Source organism: Erithacus rubecula (assembly GCF_903797595.1).
Source record: "Erithacus rubecula genome assembly, chromosome: 17".
NCBI classification, from domain to species: domain Eukaryota; kingdom Metazoa; phylum Chordata; class Aves; order Passeriformes; family Muscicapidae; genus Erithacus; species Erithacus rubecula.
Genome location: NC_136669.1, coordinates 8,150,976 through 8,167,684, shown reverse-complemented (window position 1 = coordinate 8,167,684; position 16,709 = coordinate 8,150,976). Strand labels below are relative to the sequence as shown.

Here is a 16,709-nt window from a genome sequence, read left to right as displayed (position 1 = left end):
CCTGCCAGGGGAGGATGCCCTGCTCGCCTTGCCAGGGCCACGTGTGCTGCAGGAATCTGGAGGATCACACGTGTGTGAGCGAGCAGGCGTGTACAAATGCCTGCACTGTTTGCTGAGAAGTCTCCTTAGAGACAGCCCAGACATTAAATTCCCCAGGAAGACTCAATAGCTGGAGAATAATCATGGCAGAGGCTCAGGGCTGGGCTGGTTTAACCTCTACAGTGGTGTCAGAGCCAGCAGGCACCAGGCAGATGTGCTGCAAACCCTCCTGGCACCCCAGTGCCCAGGGCCAGCTCCAAACCCCACACCCAGCATCCTACAGCTGGCACCAGGCAGCAACCAGTACCCTGGGAAGGAAACAGACCCCTCATTATCCGGGCCCCTGATCACTGTAGGGTGACAGCTATCTCCGGAGATAAGAGAGAAAAATCCACCCTGCAACTGCAGGGGGGAGGGAGAGAGAAACCACTTCCACTGCTGGGCCAGCCCCTGTGCTCTGCACGGGGACAGCAGGGGCTGCTGGCACTGAGCTGTGCCTGCCCAGCCCACAGCCTGGCACTGCAGGGGCTGCACGGCCCAACACACTCCCTCCAAAACCCCCCTCCAAAACCCTTCCTCCCTCCAAAACACCCCTCTCCATAACCCTTCCTCCCTCCAAAACAGCCCTCTCCAAAACCCTTCCTCCCTCCAAAACCCCTCTCCAAAACCCTTCTCCTAAACACCTCCCTCCAAAACCCTGCCTCCTTCCTAAACAACCCTCTCCAAAACCCTTCCTCCAAAACCCCTCTCCCACCAAAACCCCCAATCCCTCCACCAAAACCCCTTATTCCTCCTAAACCCCCCTTTCTTCTCCAAATCCTCATCCCTCTCCAAAACCTCTCTCCCTCTCTCCAAACCTTTCTCCCTCCTCCAAAACCCCCTCTCCCTCCCCAGCTGCCGCCCCAGCTGCAGGCACACAGCTCAGGGAAGGGCAGGATTAGCTAGGCCAGCCCAGGTGCCAGCTTTAAGCTCAGCCTGGGCAGGCCCCTGCGAGGGGCACAGGTTCCCATGTCCCAGCAGCTCTGGGTGCACTGGGCTGTGCAGGAGCACATGGGGCCAGAGCCACTTCCCTTTTCTGCTGGTCCCTGCTCTGCAGCACTGCCCTGCTGCCCCAGGCTCCTTGGGGACACCCCTGAGCCCTGGGGACACGGCTCCAGCACCCAGAGCTGCCTTACCACCAAAAAACCCCTCCGAAATCATGTTTCCAATTTCTGCAGCATTATATAATTAGCATCATTTGTGTTGCAAAAAGTAATTGCAGTAACATTTTTAATTAGTCTATTTGAACACTAACATTTCTCCAGTGTGCATAATATGTTGACACGAAATTACTGGGTTTGAGGCAACTCGGAATGATTGGAGTTTGTTTTGCTTTTGTTTCTTTACTTGTTTAATACAGTCAATAAGAGCAGTGCTGAGCCCAGGCTGCAGAGTGGCTCGAGCTGCAGTGGAGAGCAAAGTGTGATGGGTTTCACTTCCGTCTGGGGGGAGGAAGGGTGGCTTCTGAAGGCACTGAACAAGAGAAAAAATACTTGCTTGAGAGGTAAGGCCTGGGTGACATTTTCCAGCTGCACGGTTCTGGTCTCAGATGTTGACTCGTGAAAACACAAAACAGAACGAGAGCACAGGCCTTGGAGGACAGGGAGAGGAAAACCTGGAGGGAGGAATTCTGGGTGGTGTAGAGTCTGGAAGGAGATCTAGTCTGAAGAGTTTCTTTGCTTACTGAGTCATAAGCAGGGACGAGAAGTGAACATTCCCAGAAAAGTTACTGCATGGGATCCAAGCTCCCATTACCAAAAGATGGTTTATTTTTTGGGTTTTTTTTCCCCCTTTCTCTTCAGGAAGAATCAAGATTCTCCTTTCCAAGATCTTTTCCACATTGTACATGTGAAAGCAGTGACAGATGCAGGTTATTTTTTGCTCCCAAGTGTGAATCATGTTCCAGTGCTCCTCACCTCTGCCCAGGCCCCCGGGGTGTGAGTCCAACCCAGCCACAGCTCCTGGGGACACGTCCCCTCAGCACCCTGATCCACAAAGGGACCAAGAGCTGCCTGGACAGCAGGAGAAACAGCCCCCGAGGATGCCAAGGTGGGGGAAACAAGAGCAGCAGAGAGAAAGCTGCCAGCTCCCAGCACATTCCCAGCAGGTGACCAAGAACTTTGTTCTCAAAAGCTCTCAAACCAATTCCCTCCTCATCCCACAGCACATCCCACACCAGGAGAACCAAGACTTGGCCATTGCTCCTTCCCCAGCTGCAGACACCGAGGAGCTGCTCCCTCCTCACACATCCCTGTGCTGGTTCTGCCTGGGTGAACCCCCAAACCCAGGAGGGGGAGAACACTCACTCCTATCTCTTTATTCCTGAGAAATTATTGCACTTCCAGCTGCAGCAGGGCCAGAAAACCCCTCTGTACCACAGGCTGAGAGGCAGCCAGGGGCAACGAGCCTCCCTTGGGCAGAGCTCACCTTCCTGGCAGCTCCAGGCACATCCTTCAGCTTCCAACACCCACAAGATATTGATTTCTTTTTGTGAACCTGCCAGAAGCAGCCCTGCTCCCCAACTGGCTGTGCACAGACCTCCCCTGCCCACACCCAGACACTCTCTGGCTCACGAGAGACGTTGGCCCAGGAAGTCTTGAGATGCACACGAGGATAAGGAGATCGTGTTTGAGGATAAGAAGCAGATTAGCAATTAAGGCATTTTGTGGAATCCATCAGTATTTCAAGCTACAAAGAGTCAGTTTCTGCTAACTTCCTGCCAAAAGTCACAAGTAATGAGCTAATTAACAATCTAATTTATTACAAATGCCCTAGAAAGAAATCAGGGCACAGGTGAAAACCTACTTAAAGCGAGCACAGCAGCAGGAACAGCTGAGAGCAGACAGGCTTGTGCCCCAGCTGCATTTCCAGCCATCCCACAGCACAACGGGATGAAACACTGGGGGAAGTTGTTAAAGCTGAATTAAAGCTGTGTTCAGTAAAGACAGAGGTAGAACCCTCACTCCAGAGCTTCCTGCCAGCCCTAAACAAAAGCCAGTCCTGGAATTTTCTGCCTCCCTGTCAACGTTTGCCAAGTTGAGCAGCAGCTGCAGCACAACCTGTGGGGCACAAAGCCAGAGCTGGTCCCTGCACAGGGCAGTGCCAGCCCTGGCACCCCCAGTCCTGCCTCTCTGCAGGACAAGCCCCGTGGCTCCAGAGCAGATGGCAGTGGGAGAGACCCCGGGGCTGAGCTCCCAAGCTGGGAGCATCCTGCAGGGAAAAACTCCTGCCCTCAACCCCAGGGCACAGCTGCTTGTGTGGGCACCCCAGCACCTCACAGCTGGGCTCTGGGAAAACCCACACCTCCCTGATTTTAGGGAAGTAAAGACTGGGCTGGCTTGCAGAGCCTGACCTGCAGGATTCCCTGTGGCACATTCACGTCTGTAACACCTGAGTGACCTGCAAAGGGTTTCTCAAGGCATGGAGGCATGTCACAGAGCAGTCACCCACCCTGGGGGTGTCACTGAGCACAGGGGGCTCCTGGCAGTGCCCCTGGTGCCACTGCAGCTCCTGCCCCACGAGCCAGGGCTGCACTGCCCAAAATCTCCAAGCCCACCTGCTGCCCTGGCATTGAGGGCTGATTTAACATTGGCTAAAAACATCTAAGGATGAACCCTGAAGCAAGAGCACAGCTCCAGGTTTGGAGAACAGCTCCTGACAGCTGGAAGAGACTTGGAAAGGTGCCAGTTACTGACACTGGATGCTGCAGGTAGAACTGAGCAGGGCTCTAGAAACAATGCAGGCAAACCCTGCTGTGGTGCCCACCTGCTCTATAACACACCCTGCATTTCATGGACGCTGTGTTTGCACAAATATACTATCACTGTAAGGAAAATCAGGGAATTCACAGCCAGGTAAGCCCCAAAGCAGAGATCCGAGGTGCACAGAATTCCTCTCAGTAACGTGACTGCACAGCCCATGTGTGAAACCTCAGGTACCAGGGGAAGCTGTGACCTTGAGAAACAGCCCTAGGACACATTTTACTCTCCATATCCACTTTCCTCTGCTTGCCAACACCTGTCCAGGCCTTCAGGCTGCAGTTTGGGAGGTGGCAGGGAGATGGGTTTGGCATTTTAAGGTTATAGGCGCGTGGCAGGTGTCAAGGATGAATAGCAGCATCATTTAGATTGGATTAGCCTCATCCTGCTTGTACAGGCAGCTGCAGGGATGCTCCTGAGAGCTCCCGAGGCACAGTCCCCCCACAGGAGCCCCCCAGAGCCAGACCCACCCCAGCACTTCACACTGAGCGTGCCACTCCAGAGCCCCGAGCACAGCTGCGAAGAGGAGCTTCTAGAGCTCTAAAGAGGGTTTGTTTTGATGCCAAATACCTCAACTTGGGAGTCAGCCACCTACCAAAATAAAACTCTGTCCCAAATATTCACAAAAGCAAAATTTCCCTGCCAGCAGCTGCGAGCAGCAGCCCCGTTTGAGCCCCACGGCCAGAGCTGAGCCCCACACAGGTGGGGGGACAGGAGCAGCCCCCAGCTGGGCTGGCTACAGCAGCAACCACATCACGCCTGGGTAATTCAGCAAAATATCCCGAGGGGACATCCGAACAAAGAATTATGGTCATAGTAGCCCGGCTACTGCAACATATTTTGTTATAAAGCCTCGTATTTTTTCCCCAGCAACACAACTAAGCCATTCAAGTCCTCGCCGGCTGCGCAGTTCCAGCCGGGAGCAGCCCTCGCCCAGCCCGCTCGCCACTCAGACACACACACGTTTTGGTGTTAAGTACATTAAAAACAAACTCCCCTCGGCCTTTTTCGGGGGATTTAGCTGAAGTCCCGGGCGCTTATCCCTGCTAACGACACCCGACCGGCTTAAAGGCAGCGACTAGTTGCTGGGTTGATTAAAAAAATGACCAAGCTGCTGGCCGGTCCTGGGGGATGCTGGGGGCCGGTCCCGGGGGGCGGACACGGAGTGGGGACCCCCCAGCCCCCCCAAGCAGCGCCACACTCACCTTGACACTGGAAGCCCTGCTTGCCGAAACCCCTGCGGAGAGAGAGGCGCAGTGAGACCCCGGCCCCGCGACCCTGCCCGCCCGAGCGGAGCGGGCACCGGGGGCACCGGGAGGGGAGCGGGGAGGGGAGCGCGGAGCATGGCGAGGATGAGGATGGCGAGGATGAGGATGAGGATGGCGAGGATGAGGATGAGGATGGCGAGGATGAGGATGGCTGGGCGAGCACAGGGAAGGATGTCCCGCCGAGCCGGTGTCCCGGAGCGGCTGCGGCGGTGCGGGGGAAAGGCAGGCTCACCAGATGAAGTCGGTGCAGTGGCTGCAGAAGGTGGGCTGCTTGAAGAACCGCGCCGTGAACTTGTGGTTCTTCACCTCGTGCACGTTCTTCTGCCGCAGGGCGCCCTTGCGGGCGAAGCGCACCGGGCCCTCCTCGCCCTCGGGGGCCGGCGCGCCTGCCGGTGGCTCGGCCATGCTGCTCGGGGGCTGCGGGCCCGGCCCGGCCCGCTCCGGTGCCGCCGATCCGCCGCTGCTCCGGCTGCGCTGCCGGGGCCGCGCTCGGGGCCGCTGCCCGCAGCTGGCGGGAGGCTCCGGCACCGCCCGCCGGGACACGCCCCCTCATTTGCATACGGCCCGTCCCGCCCCATCTGCATCGCTGGCCACGCCCCCCGAGCATCGCGGCCCCGCCGGCCCCGCCCCCCCGCGCGCGGCTCGGAACGGCCCCGCCCCCGCGATTTGCATGAGGATTGCATAGAGCGTCTGCATCCCGCGGGCGGGCGGGGATGGACACGGCAGGGATGGACAGGGATGGACAGGGATGGACACGGCAGGGATGGACACGGCAGGGATGGACATCGGCAGGGATGGACATCGGCAGGGATGGACAGGGATGGACAGGGATGGACACGGCAGGGATGGACACGGCAGGGATGGACAGGGATGGACATCGGCAGGGATGGACACGGCAGGGATGGACACTGAACAGAGACGGACAGGGATGGACATGGCAGGGATGGACACTGAACAGGGATGGACGGGGATGGACATGAGCGGGGATGGACATGGGTGGGGATGGACACTGGGAAGGGATGGACATGGGCAGTGACAGAGCCCAGCACAGGGATGATCCCAGCTAGCAGCTCATGTGAGGCAGGGCTGTGGGCAAGGTCACCAAGGCAGGGACATCGTCCTGTCCCACTGTCTGAGCTGGCAGACGGGGGAATGAGCAGGACTCAGTAGGAGCAGATTTGGATGTCTTTATGCCAGCCTGGGGACACCTGCACTGCTCCATGCCCACTGCAGGACTGGCAGTGACAGGGCTGGGTCCTCTGCAGTCCCTGACTTCTCACTGTTAAGGCCAGGATGGTTTTTTTCCTACCCTGATTTTCTGCAAAACACGAGTTAAGTGCAGAGGGGATCCAGGCAGGATCTCAGGCACAGCAGCTGTGCCAGCTGGGCATGGGGGTGGCCACACACCCAGGGCTCCCACACAGACAAAGGGGCACAAACCACCGGCTCAGGGGTCCTCTGGGAATGAATTTTTGAGTCTGCAGTTGGAATAATGACCTTCTTTCACCAACCCACTGCAAACATCTCAGCTGGCTGGCACAGAAGAGTTTTCCAACCACATCCACCATTCCTCTCTTGCTTCCTGACAGTAACTCACAGACACTGAAAATCAGATCCATCTGCCTCCTCCTCTGACACCCAGGTCTCCCCAGGCCTGCCTGGTGCTGCATCCTCCTGGTCTGTGTGCTGAGGAGTTGAGAATTCAACCCAAAACACGAGACAGCTTCCAGTGAAACATAACCATATTTCCAAGAACAAGTCTTTCTGAATTCTCATTTCTGAGATTTAATTCTGGATCTGCGTCCACGTGATCCTTCCCCTTTTGAGGCCCAAGACCATCCCTGCTCTGCTGTGATCCAGCCCTCCATCCTACATGCTCTTTCTCTGAAGAAAGCCCCGCTCACTCCATGGAATTAAACACCCAGGAGACTTTCCCAAAATAGGCTCAGGGCTGTTATTATGCAGCTGCTTTAAAAGGTTCATTGCAGTAATAAAACGGGGCTGACCTGTCCTGCTGATGTCACCCTCCCAGGAGCAGCAGGCTGGTTCCATCTCTTAGCACCATCTGATTTTCCTGCTAAGAAGGAGAAATAAATTGCAGGCTCGTGCTGTGCCGTGCTGGGAGGGGATGAGGGAATGTCCCTGGGGTGTGTGGGGGCCACACGTGGGGTTTTCTGTGCCCACCAGCACCGGGGTCCCCCCTGCCCCACTCACTGCAGGCTCACACAGCGATCTGGAACAGAAAAAACTCCTCCAGCCTGGAGAGGAACCCAGCAATAATGGAAATAATAATAAATAGTAACAAGGCATTTTGACTCCTTCCCTCTGCACTGTTCCAGGAGAGTGGGGTGTTCCCCTCAGCGCTGCTGCTCTGCACGTGGAGCCACACCAGGCTGAATTCTGCTCTTTTTAACTGTAAACTCGGGGCTTTGCCTGCTCCTGCCTTGTTGTTTTTTACTGTATGTTCCCATTTTCCAGGGACAGCCCCCATAACTGCTGCATGTGGAATGTTGAGAATATGGCTTTTATTTCCCCCTACGAGTGTTGATAATCATGATAATCATGTTCAAACTTTTGTCACTGTTGGGCCATGGTACAAAAGTACAAAAGCCAGGTACAGTCCTTGCTCTCAGGGGATTGCTTTCTTCTTCCCTTAGTTTACGTAATTCTACCTTATTTTACTTTTATCATTATTTAGTGCACTCTGAGTCATGTCATGTTAAAGGCAGGATCTTCATGGCCATGCTAATTTTCACAAAAGCTGAGAATCCAGATCCCCCCAGCACTTTGAAACGCTGGGATGAACATCCCAGCAGCTCCTTCCTCTGAGGAAACTGTTATATTTATTAATATAAATATGCACTGCAAGTGCAGTCCCCCAGGTGTGCAGAGGGACTCACACACACAAACAACCCTGACCTGCCACCCTCAGGGAAGCACGGTGGTGGAGCAGAGGGGAAATCAGCCCAGCGCATTCCTGTTCCCATAAAAGTATGGGTTCTAACGCTTCCCACTCCATCAGATCCTGCTGTGGAGAAGGCACCAAACCCTCCCGGCGCTGTGGGAAGTGGTGTCTCCCCTCCCTGCCCGCAGGGATCTTCTGGAGCTGTGGATCCCCAGCCCTGTGTGTGCACAGGAGGCAGCGGGAGCAGGGCAGCCCCCCTGGAGCCGTGATTCACATCCTCAGGAAGGGACCTCATCCTCCCCAGGAGCTGCTCGGGGCAGGGGGAGCCGGGAGCAGCCACAGGACTCGTGCTGGGAGATGTGGGAGTCGGGGCAAAGAGCCCAGGAACCTTCCCAGAAAAATCGCTCACCCCAAATACCGGGGCACAGGACAGCCCCAGCCCCGCAGCCTCGCCCCACGCCACAGCCAGCCCCAAAGCCCAGCAAAGAGACACAAAAACCCCAAAGCCAGGCGGAATTCTGCTATTTCCTAGGAAAGCTCTGCCTCCACACCTGCCGGGGTGTGTGGGAGCACCCGGCGAGCTGCAGCCTCACCCCGCCCTGATGGGGGAATGCTGCTCCCCTGCTGCCCGCACCGCCTGCCTCTGGAGAGTTTAAAAAAGCTGGAGAACAGATTTGTGTCTTTTTTTTTTTTTTTTTAATCTCTTTTTTCTTCGGGACCCAAATCCGCCGCAGGAAACAGGTGGAGGAAAGGTCCAGCTGTAATTAGATATAAAGGTGCCTCAGCAGCCTCCACATCCGTTTGTCGTCCTGTCCTCACCCAGCATGTCAGGAGCGACAAGGCAGGGACAGGGATCCTGGAATAGGGACAGGGATCCTGGAGCAGGGAAAGGCATCCTGGAGCAGGGATAGGGATGCTGGAGCAGGGACAGGGATGCTGGAGCCGCGGGCTGGGGCAGCCCGGCAGGGGATGGGGGCATCCCGCTGGGCAGGGGGCTCTGCCCCGGGTTCCGCGGGGACACCGGGGACGGACGGGGTGACAGGCACCCCCCGCAGCGGGGTGGCATCAGCTGCTCTGGTTTTTCCCTTTCTGCTTTCACAGCTTTCGCATGTTCCACGTCCTCCGTGCAGCGAGGATGGAGCGGGGAGAGAGATGCTGCGTTCATGTGAGGAGAGACCCAGTTCCCCACCCACCGGCGGCAGGAGATCCTTCACAGCCGCCGCTGGGCGAGAAAAAGCCCAAATGTTGGAGCCTGAGCTTACATAAAATAAACTCCGGAGTGGCCGGAGCGAGGGAACAGCCCGGGGACACGGGGACAGCCGCAGGGACACGGGGACAGCCGCAGAGACACAGGGTCTGTGGCTTTCCTGCTCCCTGCAGGAAGGACAGAGGGACACGGGGCTGTACACCCTGTGCTCACTGCAGGAAGGACAGAGGGATACAGCCACCACAGCTGCCCCAAAGCTACTCTGACCCCGTGAGCACGGGAGGCTCAGGCTCTTCGGGTGCTCGCATGGCACAACACATGCCAAACATGCTTAGGCTATTTAAATATTTCATATTCCTGGCTGCTGGCTTTCAGGGAGAACAAATTAATTCTGTTTTATGTACCCAGGAACGGCCCACATCAAACCGCCTTCCTGCACAGTTGGTTGAGCAAAGTTTGTGGTGAAATCCTTGGGGCTTTGTTGCCTGGTTCCCAAATCATCTGATCAATAACTGGCTTCCATGTCCTACAACTTTACAGGAAGATGTTGTTATTCCTTGCTATTGATTCTACTGTTTGGTTTTCCTCTGTGCTCCTCCCTGGATTAGTGAATGGTGAGGTCAGGGTGCTGGCAGGGGCAGAGTGGCACTGCCACCTCCCCATGTCTCACCAGGGTGCAGAGGGGAGCTTCAGGCTTGGGACAGCCAGGCACCTGCACAAAGAGTCAAGGACAACACTAAATTTTTATGCTGGATAAAAAAGCAAGACCCAAACTCAACAGCAACAAGACCGAGCTGTGAATGATGGGCTCGAGCTGGTGCTCAATGAAGAGAAGGCTCCAGGGAGAGCTCAGAGCACCTGAAACGCCTGTAGGATTTCCAGGAGAGCTGGAGAGGGGCTTGGGACAAGGGATGGAGGGACAGGACACAGGGAATGGCTTCCACTGCCAGAGGGCAGGAATGGATGGGATATTGGGAAAGAATTCCTGGCTGGGAGGGTGTGGACGGACTGGGATGGAATTCTCAGAGCAGCTATGGGTGGTCCTGGATCACTGGCAGTGTCCAAGGTCAGGCTTTGGAGCCTGGTTTGGAGCAGCCTGGTGACACAGTCTGGCTCTGGAGGCAGAGCCAAGGGGAAGCAGGAGAGCCATAAAGCCACCAAGAGAGCAGCAGAGCCACCAAGCTCTGCCATCCCCTGGCCGGGCTGCAGCACCTGCCCCCTCCGGGCTGCACAATAATTCTGCTTGTGCCATGGCAAACTCCAGCTGCTCTCTCCCAGGAGCTGAATTTCTCTGCAGCTTCCTTCTCCCGAGGGATGGCTGGTTTTATATCCATCGTTCATCATAGCCCTCAGAAAAATCATCTCATAATGAATTCTTCACCCAGCCCTTCCAGGAGCCTCATTTAAATAACAACGAGGCTCATTAACGGCGCAGGGCTGATCCCTGCACAATGATTTCTTCATTAAGCTTTGCCTGGGAGGGTTTTCCTCCCAGCCGAGCCTGTAATCCCTTTTCTCCCAGCTCTGCTGCTCCGCGCTCCCGGATCCCATCGGGTCCAGCTCTGGGGCAGGGATGTGCCGGGTGCTCGTTTTCTCAAGAACCCGATTACCTGGGTGTCCCAAATGCTGGGATGTGGAAATCCCCACATGGATGTTCCTGTGTGGTTTTGGCCTTTGGCCACCCCCAGCTTATCCCAGCCTGGCCTTCGGTGCATAAATCCCTGCACGCAGATGCTGCATAGAAAATAGGGCTTGATTCAAGCGAGCAAGGGGTTCATTCGGTTCGTGCCCTTGTGGGTTTGTGGCTCTTTGGGTTTGTGCCTCCGTGGGTTTTTACCCCTGCGGATTTCTGCCCCTGTGGCACCGCGCTCTGCTCCTGTCCCCAGCAGCTCCAGCCCCGCTGCTCCGGGAATTTCCCAGCACAACGGCTCCCGCGGTGGGGCTGAGACTCCGTGAACGTGTCTGGGGTTCGCTGTTTCTCACCTCCTTTATCTCCTTTATTGCCCACTGGAGGTTATTCCAGCCTGAGGGTGGGCAGGGAGCTGCGGGCCGGGAGTGCCAGAGCCCTGCCTCGCTGTCCCTGGTGTCCCCCGGCCACCCTCCCCAGTGCCACAGCGCATCGAGTCCCTTCAGCTCCTCACCGGGAGGAGAAACTATGAAAAAAAATATTGCAGACAGAGGACAACCTACCTGTCATGAATTTTCAGAAATATTTTGAAAAGGGTTTAATGAAAAAAAAACCAAAAAAAAACCAAAAAAACGCCCCCCCCCCAAAAGACGTGGAGCTTAACTGGTTTAGAAACCAAAATAATTTTTGAATGATTTGGGCTGGATTTGCAGCGGTGCCTCGGCTGCTCCTGGGTTCCTTGGCCCCGAGGGCATCCCTGAAGCAGCAGGGGGGAGGATGTTGTCCCCCTGTCCCTTGGTGTGTCCCCCTGTCCCCTGGTGTGTCCCCGAGGTGCCCCGGTCCTGCTGCAGCAGGGATGGAGAGCCCGGCGCTGGAGTGGGAATTTTCTGCAGTAAATCCCAGCAGGTTCTTTTACTCCACGAGCTGCGAGGTTTATTTATCCCTCCCTCACACTTGCTCATCTGTGTTTGTCAGCCAGATCGTACCGGTTGCCATCTGCAGGAAGCTGTAAATTGTTTTCTGGCTTTTCCTTCTCCACTGCAGCTCCTGCAGCTCCTTCCTGCTCCTCTCGGATCCTCAGCACCGGGAGTGGGCAGTGCCTGACCCCGGCCCGTGCAGCTCCAGGGGGGCACAAAGCCCCCGAGAAGCTCCTGTGTCCAGGGGTTTTTCCTTGGCCATCAGGCCCAGCCCGGGGCTGCTGTGGCGTGCTCAGGTGAGCCCCTGTCACTCTGCTAGCAGTGACACATGGCGGGGGCTCGGAGTTCCCAGCTCTCCCTCTCTATTCCTTCTCCCAAACTCCCCATGAGACTCAGTGTCTTCTGCACCCCAGGACAACCTGTGAGATGTCACCCGGGTCCCCTCGGCATCCTCCCTGCTCCAGGAACAAGGAGAGTGAATTGTTTGTAATCCCAAATTATCCTGGCTCGCATCCATCAGGCCATCCAGCTCTTTTATTAACAAACATTTGGGCACCAAGGGCCATCCCACCCCTGCTCATTCCAGATGGAATTTCCTGCCCTGGAAGGACTCGCTGGGCTGGCAGCAGGGACTCGGATGTCATTAAATCCCGCTGCTCTTTCCGCTGGGAAAGGAGCGCTCCAGGGAATTCCCTCCCCGTGGGGTCCCCCAATCCCCGGGATCCCGCAGCCGTGGGACCCCCACCCGTGTCCGGGGTGGCCCCCGGGCAGCCGCGCTCCCTCCGCTCCGCCCGGCTCGGGATGTCACCGTTCCCATGGCAACGGGAAGGCTGCAAAAAATAATTAGAAAAAAAAAAACAAGGACGAAAGGAGCTGAGGGAAGAGCGCGGAATGGGAGAGGGGGCTGGGAGAAGGGCAGCCCTGGGGGGTTCAGTGTCCAGAGGCCACCCCGCCCCAAAGGGACATCCCGGGCCGGGGGATGCTCAGGGTGAACCACAGCGGGGACCAAACGGGGACCCTGCGGCCACGCACCGGCCCAGGAGGGAGAGACCCGGGCCCGGGAGCATCGCGGCCACTGCTGGGGCAGGGGACATCCACGGCTCTGGCACCGCCCGGTGTCACCGCGCCACCCCTCCAAAATCCATCCCGAGAGGGGGAGCGGCCCTGGCAGCTCAGCATCCCCTGCACAGCCTCCCCGGGTCTCATCGCCTGAACCCCGGCACGGCCGAGCTCCAAACCCCTCGGGTGCTGCCCGACACCGGCACCGCGCTCACAGCCAGCAGCGCGGCCCCGGCCGCACCAAGGTGCCAAATCCTCCTCCTCAGCAGCCCGAGGATCCCTTCCTCCGCCCTGAGCTCCACTCCACAGTGTTGATCATTCTGATGGAGCATTTGTTTTAATTTCCCAAATGAGGAAGCAATCTTGTAAATATTGTGCGGTAATTAAAATGGCTATTTATTGTGCGGCGTTCTGGCTGCTGCCAGCGCAGAACACGATCGGCGTTCCCCTTCCGAGCCCTCTGCTCACCGCCCCGCGCTCCCCACGGCTCCGCGCCGGCTCTGGGGCTGCCGCAGCGGTGCCACTGAGCTGCCACAGCGGTGCCACTGAGCTGTGACACCTGCGGTGCCACTGAGCTGCCGCAGCGGTGCCACTGAGCTGCCACAGCGGTGCCACTGAGCTGTGACACCTGCGGTGCCACTGAGCTGCCACAGCGGTGCCACCGAGCTGCCAGAGCAGTGCCACCGAACTGCCACACCTGCGGTGTCACCAAGCTGCCAGAGCGGTGCCACCGAGCTGCCACTCCTGCGGCGCTGGTGACAAACAGCTGAGGAGCGCGGCGAGGAACGAAAGGATCCCCGATATCACCCCGGACTGCCACTCTCACCGTATTTGCATGAGCACAAACGAGCTCTCTGAGGCTTTCCCTGCTGTGGTTTCTGTCTGTTATTTCTTCTTCACAAACATTCAAAGTGGTTAAAAGCCGAAAAAAAAATTAGCGTTTGCAAGTAAATGTCTGTGCAAATCCATTCTAAACCCCCTTTAAAATGTAAATCCTCGGGCTGGAGCAGTGCTGGGCACTGAAAGCCTTCGGAGCTTGGGGAAGCCAGGCTGGATGTCAGGAGGCTCCAGGGATCCAGGCATCCCCAGGGGACACCTCTGTGCCAGCTCCTCTCCAGGGAGCAAGAGTGGGTGGCCGATGGCAATGAGAGGAATTGAAAGATCAATGGAGTGAGTAGGAGGAGAAGTGGGGTGGACCAGGGGGAAAACCCCTCTTCCCACATTTCCTTTCCACCAGCCTCTCTCCAGGGCCTTTCCTGCCCTGCTGCAGGGAGCAGCTGTGGGACCAACTGGCCTGGCCCCCAACTCTGAGCTGGAAATGTTCCCAGGAAACATCTCCAGGTCTCTGGCAGGAGCTTTGCACACGGTGGGGAGGCTCCTCAGGGCTCTTTGCAGCGATGGGGCTGCCCTGGCCCTGGGCCTTGCTCTGGGGGACCACAGCAGGAACAGTGCTGGGGCTGCACTGGGGCAGGGGAGTGGCACAGGGCTAGGGGACATGGGGCAGTGCTGGGGGACATGGGGCAGTGCTGGGGGATATGGGGCATTGCTGCGGGACATAGGGCAGTGCTGGGGGACATGGGGCAGTGCTGGGGGATGTGGGGCAGTGCTGGGGGACATGGGGCAGTGCTGGGGACATGGGGCACTCCTGGGGGATGTGGGGCATTCATGGGGGATGTGGGGCAGTGCTGAAGCACATGAAGCAGTGCTGGGGGATTTGCCATGACAGCAAGGGACATGGCCCAGCAGTGAGGGCCATGTCACGGTGTTGAGGCCATGGCACACCCCTGGGGGGGTGGCACAGTGGTGAGGGACGCTGCCCAGCCTCGGGGCCAGAGCCCATCCCCATCCCTGCTCTCCCCAGCATCCCATCCCCACTCCCACTCCTCCATGCTCGCTCCAGCTCCCCCAGGCAGCTGCCAGCTCACGCGCAGAGCTGGCTCCGCACGTCATCGCCACCTCCGCTGTCCCCCGTGCCGCGCCCACGCAGCCACCCAGCCCCTCCTGGCCCGGGGAGCACCCTTGGGAGCCCCCTGGCACCAGCCTGGGCACGGGCTGGGAGCTCCCAGGGCTGGCACAGACACCAGAGGTGAGCTCGGGCTTTGCCCTCTGCAGCCGCTGCGGCTCTGCCTGATGGGCACAATGAGCTAAAAGGGTGAATTCACCTTGTTTTTCAGGCTGTAATTTCTCCAGCTGCAGAAAACCTTTAGAGCTGAGCAACAGGAGAATTCCCAGCTGCCCTCACGGGGCACGTTATAAAAATGTTCATCCATCCCACCCACCCCAGCACACGCTCAGTGTGCTGCCTTTGCTCGGGGAGCTGCTATTTTAAGACCAGGCTTTGGGGGACCCCACTGCCAGACCCCTCCAACCCTGCTGAAGGGAGGATTGGGAAGGGAAAATGCTGAGAGCTGATCCTTTCCCAGACTGCAGATGAGATCTGGTAAGCAGCAGGCACAGGGAAGAGCCTGGCATTGTTCTGCAGCACTCTGATTGTTTTCCCTGTATCCCAAAAGTGCTGGCACAGGCACAGCTGGTGGCTCCTGGACATCTCTCCCATGTGCCCTGAGTTCATCTCAGTTTTCCATCACACAGGACTGAGTGTTGGTGCCTCACCAGCCCCTCATCTCAGCAATGAGCAACCCATGACTGCCTGTGGCATCAGGACCCTGCACCACCCAAGCAGCACCTCCATCCCTACAGGAGCCCTTTCCATCCCAACAGGCACCAAGAACCTGGAAAACCCCAGGCAACATCCTGGCAGATCCATGTGCAGATAAAAACTCCATGCAGACCCATGTCCAGGCCTGATGCAAACCTAATTGAATGGGAATGAGATGTATTTTATGTCCTTAAAGCACATTAAGTGCTTGGAAGTTAATTGGTATTTAATTAGCATAAATCAAGCACTTTAATAATACTCAAGGAAAAACAACGTGGTGTTACAGATGCTTTATCAAAAGTCACCCTGAGAAACTGAAGATGAATGTGCCCAACACATCAGCACACGAGGCCATGCACTGTCCCCTGCTGTCCCCCTGCTGTCCCCTGCACCCAGGGACTGCAGACAGTGGCACCTCTGCTCTGGAGGGACCTGCTGAGTCCCCTTCCCCACACCTCTGGGGAGCTGCCTTGAAACTGGGGTGCAGCAGGGAGATGGGGTGTGGGATGGATCTGGTATGCAGGATGGGTTTGAGATGCAGGAAGGCTCTGGGATGCAGGAGGGCTTTGGGGTGCAGGATGGGTCTGGGATTCAGGCAGCACCCGCGCTGCAGAGGCTGCCGGCTGCAGGAGGCTGCCAGTGCAGAGGCAGACGCAGCCGAGCGAGGTTCCTGCTGGGCCGAGCATCCTCTCGAAAGGGGAAGGTGGGAGCCCCGTCACGGCCCGGGGGCCCCAGCCCCGCTCCCCGCTCTGCGCCCCGAGCAGAGGCGGGGACACGCTGGGGTCCCCAGGGCTCCCTTTGGGGAGGAAACAGCTATTCTGCTCCGTGTTTGCTTCGGCATTTTTTGTGGCGTTGCCATGACAACCGTCCCAGTGACATCTTCATGCTATGTCTCCTTCTGGGGGTTGCAGAGTTCTCCTCCCTGAATGAGCAGCTGCCGTTCCCGGCTCACCTGGAGCCTCCCGGGGCTCTCGGCTCCTTCCCGGCCCGGGGAGCTGCCCCTCACCCCGAGCCAGGGATGCTCCATTCCCAGTTCCCTCACTCCAGCACCTCTGCAGCATCGTCCTTCTCCAGAAACACATCTCTGCATGCTGTGCCCGTGTGTGTGTGTGTGTGTGTCACCTCGGGCACGGGAAAGTAGAGAACGAGCTGAAAATAGAGAGGTGACATTGGCAGTGCCCTGCCAGCCCCACGGGGACAGCGGGGAGCGGGGAACTGCCCTGTCGCAGCA

At 57.6% G+C, this 16,709-nt stretch overlaps 1 protein-coding gene across 2 annotated transcripts in view; it reads right to left on the bottom strand.

Moving 5' to 3' along the window:
- The window catches only part of PRKCB (protein kinase C beta), an 86,796-nt gene extending 81,159 nt beyond the window's left edge, over positions 1-5,637 (bottom strand). For both annotated transcript variants that reach the window (XM_079321252.1, XM_079321251.1), the window contains exons 1-2: positions 5,337-5,637; positions 5,042-5,073 (exon numbers count right to left, since the gene is read on the bottom strand). In XM_079321252.1, coding sequence (XP_079177378.1) covers positions 5,042-5,073; positions 5,337-5,509 — 205 coding nt within the window. In that variant the 5' untranslated portion in view covers positions 5,510-5,637. The remainder of the gene's footprint in view (positions 1-5,041; positions 5,074-5,336) is intronic.
- Positions 5,638-16,709: the final 11,072 nt, after the last annotated feature.